General features: G+C 30.2%; 1 protein-coding gene across 7 annotated transcripts in view; it reads right to left on the bottom strand.

Annotated features, from left to right (window-relative positions):
• CCDC88A (coiled-coil domain containing 88A) overlaps positions 1–12,730 on the bottom strand; it is a 110,815-nt gene that overhangs the window by 34,585 nt on the left and 63,500 nt on the right. For all 7 annotated transcript variants that reach the window (XM_011363952.2, XM_011363951.2, XM_023532861.1 and 4 more), the window contains 6 exons: positions 12,473–12,617; positions 9,454–9,638; positions 6,504–6,641; positions 4,252–5,322; positions 2,800–2,927; positions 407–545 (listed from right to left, as the gene is read on the bottom strand). In XM_011363952.2, coding sequence (XP_011362254.1) covers positions 407–545; positions 2,800–2,927; positions 4,252–5,322; positions 6,504–6,641; positions 9,454–9,638; positions 12,473–12,617 — 1,806 coding nt within the window. The remainder of the gene's footprint in view (positions 1–406; positions 546–2,799; positions 2,928–4,251; positions 5,323–6,503; positions 6,642–9,453; positions 9,639–12,472; positions 12,618–12,730) is intronic.

The following is a 12,730-nucleotide window of genomic DNA, read 5'->3' as shown; positions in this document are numbered from 1 at the left end:
GGTGCTTTCTTATACCACACATATGAATTCCCTCTACTTGGTATTCTCACACTCTTATTTTTTGCCTATAGAACTTTTACCTGGATTCTCAATAGAAAAAGAATGTCAGAATGAAATGTCAGTACAAGAGAGCTTTTCCCAATGAAATAAGCCCTCGTTTTCCCTATCCCACTCTCACAATTCTGATATGTTCCTAACTACATGAAGACATAAAAACATGAAATAGGATTTAATAAATTATAGTGTATAGATAAAACAGTTGGTCATAAGCTATATGAAAAGATCTGTTTAAGAATACTCTCAAATTTAAGGAACAAAGTATTAATAAAACAATGTCATATTTTTATTTTGTACAACTTTCTCTCCAAATATATGACAATTAAAATTGTCTAAGGAAATCACTTACTGTTTTAAGTTCTTGGCGCAGTTGCTGGTTATAATTTGTGGATTCTTCTAATCGAGCTTCTAAAGCAGCAATTTTTTCCTCTTTTATTTCAAGGGACTTCTTTAGAGTAGATTCTAATTTTGATTCCAAAAGTTTATATCTATTATCCAAGTATAAAAATAATAAATGTTTATTACTGGAGATCATAAAATTATTTTTAAAGATAATTTATGACCACAGATACTGAGAGTAAGATAGACATCAGGTGAGATGATGGATGGGAATGCTCAGCATATAAAATGAATGGAAAAGAGGCCTGAGAACCCTAGGAAACTACATTGGAAGAAAAGACACAAGAAGAGTTGTTAAAAGAAGACAAGAGTGATCACATATCACTGTTTACAACTCTACCACTAAAGTTACTTTGCTGCATTTCAGTTTGTCTATTTATACATTTGATTCCACAACTACACTATTCTTTTATGGCAAAAATAACTTTCTTAAAGAATAACTATCTTAACAATAATTGTATCTTCAAAGGAGGTCAGAGAGAATGATATCAATTGGAATGATGTAAAGGTTAGACTAACAAAAGAATTAAGGACGACATCTGAAATAAAAAGTAAAGACAGATACAGATATGCATAAATTCCAAGAGGGAAGGAATGAATGTTAAAGGAATTTATGGTTGTGAGCTTCTATTTTCTTTGTGACATTACAGTTAATTTACTGACTGAAAAAAAAGCTGGGTTTGGTGGCTTAAGACATTTCTTTTCCTGATCTTCCAGATTCTATCATAGTTATTAAGTGCTCTCAATTCTATTGCCTAAAAGTTTTAGTTTAGTATATGTACTTATCTCTATGTCTAATGCTTTTATTATATAAATAAATATGTATGGATTAATAAAAGCATCACATCTTGTCTAGACTATTACAATAGCTTCCTAACTGGTCTCTGTGCCTCCAAATTGCCTTTTTTCTAATTAATCTTTCATTCACTCTAAGAGTTGCTCAACACACTTTTGTGCTTTATTTGCATGGACTGCCCTTCCCTAGTTTCTACTTTACAAATTTCTGTCATTCTTCAAGGTTCAGCTGAAGCATTACCATTTCTCTGATGCTTGATAACCAGCAGATAATAAGAGCTCAATTAACATTAGTTAATTGTATGAATTAAAGTTTGACAAGAGCACCATACAGTATGAAAGGCCCATCCAGAGCTGGATTCATAAATGTATAATACAGCACTGGTTATGGCAGCTACACAGTTTACCTTTCTTTTTTTGGTAATGGGAGTGGGGGGAGTCTACTTTTTAAATGTCTTACACATGGCAGGTAATAAATTTGTTTGAATAAAGAAGTGATGAATATTCAGTATATACATTAAAAGATAGTCAACTAAGTTGGCCCTTAGAACTATCTGCTTAACTCAAAATTTTTTCTCATGAAATATCTGTAAAATTCATTCAATTATGGTTGCTTGAATTCACTGCTTGAGTAAATACCTCAAATTACTTCTATTTGTTATTATAGAACCTTTAAAAGTATCAGTCTGTTCTATTAACTTTAAATTTCTAAGAATTACATAAACAAATCCCGTATGATCAGCATTAATTTTTCCTATATTTATTTAATATAGAATATAAATACCAGCAGTAATAATAGATGATAAAATATAAATTATCTAATTATAAAAATTCCAGTGAATTAGAATCTAGCCTACATAAAACAATATTCTTAACAATACACATTTCTAGCTAGAATCATGTGGCTGACTAATGCTAAATAGCAGACTACTTGAAAATCTGATTAACTGTTTGATAGATTGTAATTTCCATGGGAGAATAGAAATTTCCTTTAAACATGTACCAATAATTCTCAAAATTAACCAGTATATAAGTTAATTTTTTTATTGTTTGTCAAGCCTTAGTTTTCCACATTATTTTTACACCTTAATTGCTTCTCAATATATGTTCCTTTGTTTTGTACTTTTCTTTCATTTCTCTTTAAGTCCATATTTTGGCATACAAAATAAATAAAGGAACTGAGGTACTTAAGCACATAATTCAAATAAAAAATAACTTGCTTAAAATTACTGCATATTTCACCAGAGAGGGATTTGTTATTAATGTCTCATTCTACTTTCACAGGCAATTATAGCCTCTGATCTTGTACCTGGGTAGCATGCTATTTCCCTATAACTGTATTTATATAATAACATTTTAGCATATTTTCTTATATTAACATTAGGTTGTATATATTTGATTTTTTACTTTTCTTTCTTACAGAACTTTTTCTAAGGGAAGAAAAGAACCAGAAATGGTGAAGTTATAAATGTATATTTATATAGTACATGAAAGAGCCAATATTTAAGCAAAAAATAATTTCAACTGTTTGCCAGACTTAACACTCACCTGTCATCAGTACTTTGCTCATCATGCAAGAGTCGCTCTTTATTTAACCCTATCTTCTCAAGCTCATGAGTTAATTTTTCAAGATCATTATTCATTTGTTGAGTCTTCAATTTTTCACTCACCAAATCCTCATTTTAAAAGGAATGCAAAATTCACATAAGTGTCAAGAACATAAACATCTAAGAAATTCAGCCAAGATGCTAACTACCACAGTCCAGGAATACATATAATTCAAAGCGGGAAAGACAGAAGTATTAACTTTTCCTGCATCATTAAAAGGTAGTTAAGCAACAATATCATGAGGTAGTCCAAAGAATTGTTTTCTGTCTTTTTTTTTGCGGGGGGTGGGGGGTGGGGTGGGGTAATACTTTTTACCTTTTTAGTTAAAAACTAAAAGGAGAAACTATTCACTCTTTACTTGTGAATATATACCTTACATGTGAGAACTGTGGGGAACAAAAAATATCCATTAATTTTTTTAATAACTGGCTAGAATTTTATTGCATTTTTTTTTTCTATAAATATATGGTTGATACAACACCCACACAATGAAACTGTTGTTCACATCTGTAAGACTGTAGAACAGAAAGAAAAAAAATGAAAAGGCTCATAATGGTCCCTTCTCAATGCCTCTTGAGTAGAAATGCAGGCTTCTCAATGTGACTTTCTACTAGAATTCTAAGATATTTCTAAATTGAACTTAAAAGGTTATCATATACAATAAAGCATAGGGATAGCAAAAAAGAGTAAACCATGCTATCGTTTGATCTGTACCAACCATGTTTCACAGGACCTGTTGTCAATACACTCCTATAAATTTCAGAATTCTAAGCACACAGATCCAAGCACCTACCAGTTGTTCAGTGTTGACCTTTAAGTTCAATGTGATTGGCATTCTCTAGCTTAGAGGTCAAAATTTATGGAGCTTTGGAATCTGAAAGATCTGGATTTGAACCCAGGAATCCAACTCTGCTATTTATTAACTGTGTCATCCTAAATTACCTAATGTTGCTGAACCCTGGTTTTCTAATCTAATAGAGATCATACATACATAAAATATTGGTCATAAAAATTTTATAAATAGATATATAAATATAACTTATAAGATCCTTAGTCCAGTACTTGGCACATAGTTACCATTCAATAAATAAGCTACGTTTTCTATTATACTTAGCATTTGTTAAGAGTTTTGATCAAATAGTTTAACATTATTTTGAAATAAAATTATAATGTAAAAAGTTAGATACCACATGGAAACCTTCTTAAAAATAACAATTCACATGTACTTCTTAGTTTAATAAAAGTAGAAAACTTGGGAACGGTTTCTAGTTCTAACTCTAAATTTCTACTTTAGAACCATAAACAGATTACTGATGGGTTCTGATAAAACTTAAAGCCTTGAGTTAAAAAATATAAAAAATATTTGCTTTAAATTTAGGTAACTATATTTACCTCACGTAATGTAACTAAAGTTTTTATATCAATAGTTGCTCTTTTCACAAGCTCCTTATTTTCTTTCTCTAATTCTTTCAGACGAATGCAGGATTCTTTATAAATACCAATCTCTTTGAATAGAGTTTTGTTTTCTTTTTCCAAATTTCCAATTTTCACATTATTTTCTTCTAATGTGGTATCTTTTATTTCTGCTTGTTGTCGGAGTCTCTTGTTTTCTTTCTCCAGTTGTTTCTTATCCTTTTCCAGTTGAGAAGTCTCTTGTTCTAATGATTTATTTTCTTTTTCTAGCTGTTCTAGTCTTTTGCTAGATATTTTTAACTCTTCTAGGTTTTTTTGCAATGTTTGGTTTTCCATCTCTAAATCCTGAAGTTCACTCTCTAATTGCTGAATTTTTTTATTGCTGTTTTCTAGAGCCTTCTGTAGCCTTTGATTTTCTGTATCTAAACCCTGGTAGCTAACTTCTAAGCGTTCTGTTTTCTTGAAAGATGCTTTCATGAGCTCTAAACCTTTCTTAAGTTGTTCTTTTTCACTTTCTAGTTCTTTATTTTCTAGTTGTAGCTGAGCCATTTTCATGCTTGTACACTTCAAAGATTCCACATTCCTACGCAGTTCCAAGTTTTCCTCGTCAAGTTGAGAATTCTCTTTCTCTAGGGATTCTAACTGAAAAGTAAGGTTCTTAAAGCTATCCAATCTTTTTCTAATTTTCCTATTTTCTCTCTCTAGCTCTGAATTTTCTTGTTCCAGGGACTCAATTTTTTCACAAGTAATTTTTAAATTAGTTATCTTTTTCTGTAACGATTCATTTTCTTTTTCAAGATGATGCAACTCATTTTCAAGTTCTTCTGCTCGTTCTCCTTTTTCTTTATAATGTTCCAATTCTTTTCTAATTTGTCTTTTTTCAAATTCAATCTTGCTTAGCTTGCTACTTGTTTCTTTAATAGATTCATGGAGAATTCTATTTTCCTTTTCAATGTCCTTCACCCTTGCTTCAGCACTTATCTGGGAGCGCTGCCTTAAGGAAGACACAGTTTGATTTAGATGTTCATTTTCTTGTTCCAGTATTTTAATCTAATTTAAAAGGAAAAAAGAAAAAACTTAATTGAGCAAGAACTAAACGTTTTAAATTACATAGTTATTCCCTTCAAAAACCAAACAGGGAAATGAGAACATAAAAGGGTCTTAGCATGTCTATTCTAATTCTGACAAATATTTACTGAGACCACTGTATACATGTACTGCCAGGTCATTAAAGTTCATGTCTTTAGGGAGTTCATAATGTAAAGGAATGCTTAAGGGAGATATGTTTAATATCAATCAAAGTGACCTTCAGATTATTTATAATTTGCATGTTTGCATGTTTCAAATTCAAATATGAATATATGTATTCATTTCACATATATCTCCTTGAACTTATAAGCTTTAACTTTCATAAATAAATTCTGCAGTGCCTATACACAGAGGGTCCTCCGTAAATATTTGCTGTATTGTATACATGGGTGTGTATATATATTTATGTGTTCATTCCTCAAAAGAATTCTAATTTGGAAACATCGAAATAACAAAATCTCCTGTACATTTGAAAACTAATCCATTCAATTTATGGCATAGCCTAATATAACAGTTTTCAAAATTTGTGTGTTAAACAATCCCCTCAGAAGTTTATAAAAATACAGATTCATCTTTAGCTCTAAAATTTTTGTTCTGTAGCTCTAAAGAAATCTGTATTTTTATAGGTTGACTGAGAACTATACTTAGATAATATAAAACAAATCATTTTACATCTAAAAAATAAATGTAAAATTTTAAATAGCAAGTCACTCTATCCAGTTTTGTTTCCTCAAGCATAAAACAAATATTTGAAAGTAAGTCTGAATGCATCCAAGGTGGTTGCTGTCCCACTTCTTCCTTTTTAGTAGAGTCAGTGTACAGCTGCATTACTCCCCAACTCCACTCCACAGCCGTTCTCCACAGACACTTGCAAGAACTTGAAATCACAGGTAATGCAAAACCGTATGTAAGATAATTATTAATTTTACTGGCAATTTTAGAAAGTCTAAAATAAGCTTCCTCTTTAGCTTTCATAAAATATCTGACATAGAAAGTGAGGTAAACTCATAGTTACTTTAAAATCTAAAAGATTCTGAAATATTTTTCTCTTTAAAGTTATATGGACTTTTTTTTGCATAAATTATACAATAACTTTTGTTAATTAATTTTAAAACAGAATGCTTAATAGGAAATTTATGAACCTGTCTCTCTGAATTTTCTCTAAGAGTTTCGATTGTCTTTTCAAGCTGAGCTTTCTCCTTCATTAGATCTTTGCTTAAATTCTGACAATTCTGAAGACTTTGCTTTTCTTGAATAATCTCATTTTCAAGAATTTCAACCTGGAGAAAATTAAAACATAAAACAATACATCATAAAGTATTTTACAACAATGGAAATATGCCAAACAAAAGATAATTATTAAATTAATGATAAAATACATTTTTAATGCCCAAATGGTGAAATTTAAGAATTTACTAGAGAAATTCAAGTAACATTCCATGCTAATTTTGGCAGCTATATAAAATATGCAGACATGACTATTTTTCTTATCCTCTGAATCTCTGAGGGCAAATTTGTACTTGTAAGCACAAAAACAAATCCAAATGAATATATGATAGTTATGTGCTATAAGAAGATTGTATAGTCTTATTGAAAGGCTCTCTTGGCTTGAGTGACTTTAGAATGTAAAATTTTAATTATAGTCAAGGAATTTCTGCATACAAAAAAAAAGAGAATATAAAAAGCATTAAGGAAAAGATGAGAAATGGTGGTGTAAGTTTAATGAGGAAACAAGGAACTTATTTTACAATAAAAAGGAAAAAAGGAGAATACTGGAGAAAATGGGCTGAACAAAACTCAGCAAATATTTATATTCTAGGTCTAAATTTTCAATTACACATTTGAAAGATATAATAAAGTATGTGGTTAATAAATATGAAAAAGCAAATTTAAGTTTACAATATGCTATATATCACTGATTTTCCCATTATAATATATCACATTCAAATCAGGTAGTTAAAAAAATAAAAGATTTAGCTATATTAAATATTCCACATCAAGTTTAAATATTACTTAAATCTTCATATTGATAGTGAAGAACTCTAAGCATTTTAACAGTCTTACATAAAGCAAGTTGAATTTTTCTATTTTAACATCAGTGGAAGATAAATCACACTTGGAAAACACTCTTCCAGTAATATCTCAAAAGCATCAAGTCACAAATCTCTTCCAGGAACTGAATTCAACATTAATTTTACATGTTTACAAAGCTTTTAGTTATTAATAACTAATTAAACTGGCTCTCCCTTTACAGATGAATATGTAGACAACAATTATTTCAATTCATTTGTCGTTTAACATCAGTGGGATTCAAGTGAAGCGTTTGATTTACAAAAGACAAAAGACATCTTTTATACAATGAATTTATCAAAAATTGCTAGACTCACTAATTTACAATATTAGACATCAAAGACAATTATAATTTACAGATCCAATTATAATGACAACCAAAATAAAACTGTTCCAAGTTCTAAATGACCACTCCTACTTGAACACTATATTGTCAAACGCTTAAGATTATTTGATTAATGGACTAAAGATGATACAAAAATGTTTTAAAAGAGTAAAAATATTGCAAGAAAATCAGATGTCTAACTGCATTATCTAAGGCAGTGGTCTTCAAAGTATGATTCCAAAACAGCAGAATCAGCATCACCAAGGAACTTCTTAGAAATGAGAATGCTTAGCTCCTACCCAGAGCCTACCAAAAATCAGGGCTCTTACGCGTGTGACTCAGCAATCCGCGTTTTTAACAAGCTCTAAGGTGATTATGATGCATACTATATATAGTTCAAAAATTACTGGTCTAAAAGTTAGGGATATTTCATAACTGAGATTCTAGAAACCCAGAATCTATCCAAGGAAAAATCAGACACAGATAGGAGCCTAGAACATTTTTTCACGGCGAAACCAAGAAGCTCTGAAGGAGTGCTAAGGCTATGTCACAGAATTCAGGAAGCAGCTTCAGTGGGACAGCAAAAAAAAAAAAAAAAAATGCAGTAGATTGAAACACTTCAAATATTTTTAAATCTATTGAGTTCATAATGACAACAAAACAAACAATAAACTCACTCAATTATCTCAGGAGGATATGAGAGAACCAATTCATTATTAGGAAACTGGTAAATAAAGAGATAGATTCAAACATTTATCCTGTTTTTCCTGTAAGAGCTATGCCTCAGAATAACAAATGGTGTTTGTTTTCTTAAAACTAGTAGTTTTTAAAAAGAAAAGTTTTTCCTCATAGAAATACTCTTAGCTATCAAATTAAGAAGGGAGGATTATATTTAAAATATCAGGATTTTGTAATCTCTGATTAATTAAGATTTCCTAGCAAATCATTTTCCATGTCACAAAAAGAGAGACAGGCATATGCCTTCTGATTGAAATATACATACTCCATATGAATATTCTTACTAAAAATTCAATTTGAACCTGACTAAACCTACAAATAAAAGAGTCAATATAGGGAACAAAAGAACTTAAGTGACAAAAAGAATGCAATCAGCAAAATCTAGATTGTGGGGAAACTCTACTAAACAAATAACTTGGTTTCTTCCACAGAAACATTGCTAGGAAAAAAGAGTAAACCTATAGGCTAAAAAGACTTAAGGAACACATCAATTGATTGAATATATTTGATCTTATTTGGATTCAGATTCAAACAAAATGTAAAAAAAAAAAAAAAAAAAAATAGAATTAGAGAAATTGAAATGCTGACTAAAAATTATTATTTTTAAGTGGGATAATGTCACTGTTCTTTTTTTTTTTAATTTCTTACTTTTTAGAGCTATATACTAAGATATTTCTTGGTGAAATGATACCATGTCTAGGATTTACTTCAAAATAATCTAGTGGTTTGTGAGGAGAGTAGGCAGGGGTAGAAGTAAGACTAGATGTAAATTAAAAATTGTTGAAGCTGAATAATGAGTATAGGATTTCATTTACTTCACATTTATGTATGTTTGAACATTTCCATAAGTTGAAATAATATTGAGAGCACATTAAAAACTGGAAAATTAATGTTTTACTGCAGTGCTATTTATTTATACTTTTACATACTTTTTAAAAATTATATTAATTTTTATTTACCTTTTTACTTAGTCTTTGATTTTCTTTTTCAATTTTCAGGATTTTAGAAGTGTTACCTTCTGCAGAATCCACAGTACTCCGAAGCTCTTCTACAGTTTTTGTTAAACTCTGGTTTTCCATCTCCAACTTCAATAATCTACTTGATGTCAACTCATTCACCTCATGGCCCAAGGATTTTTGTGGTGCTATAATATTGAAAAATAAGTCATTGCTAAAACTATATTTACAGTTTACTATTTAAAATGCTGTGTGTAAATGTATGACATCACTTGGTCCTTAACTATATAAAAAATTTATTAAGTTATACAAGAGAGATACAATGGAAAAAATTAACTGACAAACAAAAGACAGGTAAATCTTGAATTTTTAATGCACCCATAAGCATTCCAGTGAGGAAAAATTACAAAATTTAGACTGAAGAGATTAGAGTTTCAGTTCTAGTTCCATAAGAAATTAACTACTTGACAGTACCCAAGCCACTTTAACCTCAATGAGTCTTAGGTTACTTGTACGAAATATAGTTATTGGCCTGTGTATCTCATAGTCATTGTGTAACTCAAATAAGAAGTATAAAGCACATCCTATGCCACACTTCCAAAATTTAAAAGAAGACAGTCTGAGGGGAAAAATTCCTAATCTGATTCTGAGAAAGGCAAGACTGGTCACCTTGAAAAAGTCTTTCTCTAAATGAAGAATCCCTGTTAAATTAGGTGTAAAGAACAACATCTACTCCATTTTGTCAAGGGAAATCATCTTTCTAAGTAGATTAGAGCACTGCATTTTTAACATAAGAATATTGTTTCTAGTTCTGTAAATGACTGCTCTCTGGTAAGCCCCCAAATAATTATTTTTAATGACTCTATAGCAGACTCACTGAATATTTTGATGATATAAAGATATTAGGATTTATAAATTTATTTTGAAATTCTAGATATCAGGAAGAAAAATGGATAGAAGTATAGGAGAGCATTTCTAGGTCTGTCTACTTGTGTATGTTTCAAATTCTCCATCATAAAAAGCAAAGAAACACACACACAAACACACACAAAACATATATCTCCATAAGTGTATATTTTTTTACAAAATTAGATATGGTAAAATATCTCCCAGATTTTAAGTAAAGAAAGTTTTAATTCTTATTTCCAGCTTTTGTTCTACTCAGCATACTGTTAATCTTTTATTAAAAGCTGGTATACTAGATAGTTACTGACTTAAAATTCCATTAGTTGTCCAAGTCTTCTTTCATAAAACTCTAATTCATGATTTGTAGTCATCATTTCGAATTAACAAGATTAGGCTAAAATACATGCTATGCCTTAATAATACTTTCAATACTATGACTGTGCTTCAAATCAAAGCAGCTTCAAGTCAGACTATGAAGAATTAAAAAGGATGCTTATAACACATTTTTAACATGAAAGAATGCCAATATTATAATCTTAGGTGAAGATTATATCATTGATCCCATGATGACTACAATGCACCTATGTGTGTGTAAAAAATTTCTAGAAGCAAATTTTTTGAAATGTAAAAGAAATTATTAGTGACTTTTACCTCCTCCTTTATATTTTTCACATTTTGTACATTTTCTAGAAAGTACCTTGTATAATTTAAAAGAAAAAAAACTGACACCGCATTAAAATAAATATTCGGGTCTATGGCCTCAGCTAAGAATAACTGCAAAACAACTGTAATATAATGATAATAATAATTATAATAATTCTTAACATTCAAATGTTTACTATTTACCAGGTACTGTTTTAGGGACTTCATAAGTATTAAGAAATTCAATCCTCACAACAACCCTACAAGGTATTTACTATTATTGGCCTCACTTAATAGACGATGACACTTTTAACAGTGTAGATTTTAACTACTTTAGAGGTAGAAAACATTTAAGTACAAATTGCTTTCTTTCTAACTCAATTCACAAGGAATACAATAAAAAAAAGTTCCACAAATATTTTAAGTAATACATCTCAGCAACTTCACTGGCTGTAGAGAATTTACATGGGGTCCTAGAATTTGGTTCTAGGAAAAGTATAAAACTAGGAAAAGCCTAATAGTAAAAAATATGAGTCATCTGTAGAAGTTAATTATTCTCTAAGACCAGACTATAAGCTCTCTCAGACTTTATGTCTACCACACCACTATATCCTCAGGGCCTGGTATAACATTTTACACACGATAAGTGCTTAATAAATATCTACTGAAGGAAGGAAAGCAGGTGGAATAGTCCAATGCTGGGTAACTGAGGAATTAGGGAACTATTCTAATTCAAATAAACGTGACCCGAGTGTAATTTCAATAAAGTATATCAGTATTAGCATAATCAAAGCTAATAACCCAAAGCATAATAACCCAAATAACTGTATTGTATGTATATACTCAGTTTTAAGACACAGGACAAGTCAATAATAGAGCTTAAGAAAAAAAAGCCAAGATCTAAAAATTTATCTGGCGGTCTTTCATTATCTCCAGGGTATAAATGAACTGTAGCAGTTGGTAGGTATAATCCTAAAATGGAGAATACATATATTGATGAAAGTAGCCATGAAGATCCTTAACTTGCTTTATTCTGGCTACATATTCACCTGAGAATCTTCCCAGGACATTTTGATTTCCTGTTTAGATTTGCTTGTAATCAAAGAACATGCTGACCAGATAATACGACTTTTCTGTTCTATTTAGTAGATGGCTATATTTCTCAAAATAAATTAATAAACTGGTATTTCAGTTTCTTATGATATTAACATGAAAAAATTGCCTAAACCACTGATCAAATCTTTATTTCACTCAAAAAAGTTGATTTGTAAGATATGCAAAGATAACCAGACCCAGGAATGTGGAAATAATATATTACTCTGTGAAATCATATCTAGGGACACAGCTGGCCTTCAGAGACATCTCAAGCTGGAGAAAATAAAGAACTGCAATAAAATATCCAGAAATATAAGCATAAATACAATTTCATTTATTCACCAATCCATTTAAATACATAGAACAATATTGAGAATACCTTCAGAAAGTTCACTAGTTCTAGATATTTGTTCCAGCTCCCAGCCGAGATGTAATGATTCATCCATACTTTGTTTCTGTGCCATTTCCAAAGTCATATTTTCTTCCATTAATTCTTCAATCTTTTTTCTATCCATATCACGTTCCTTTTTTATTGGCAGGGAATATGGAGAGAAAAGAAAGCTAAGAAACAGTAAAATTTCAAGCTAATAATGTATTATCAGAATGAGAATAAATCTTGAGTTCCTAAACATTTTTC

Source organism: Pteropus vampyrus, unplaced genomic scaffold (assembly GCF_000151845.1).
Source record: "Pteropus vampyrus isolate Shadow unplaced genomic scaffold, Pvam_2.0 Scaffold91, whole genome shotgun sequence".
Classification (NCBI taxonomy): Eukaryota; Metazoa; Chordata; class Mammalia; order Chiroptera; family Pteropodidae; genus Pteropus; species Pteropus vampyrus.
Note: the sequence above shows the minus strand (reverse complement) of the source record. Positions and strands in the feature narration are given on the sequence as shown.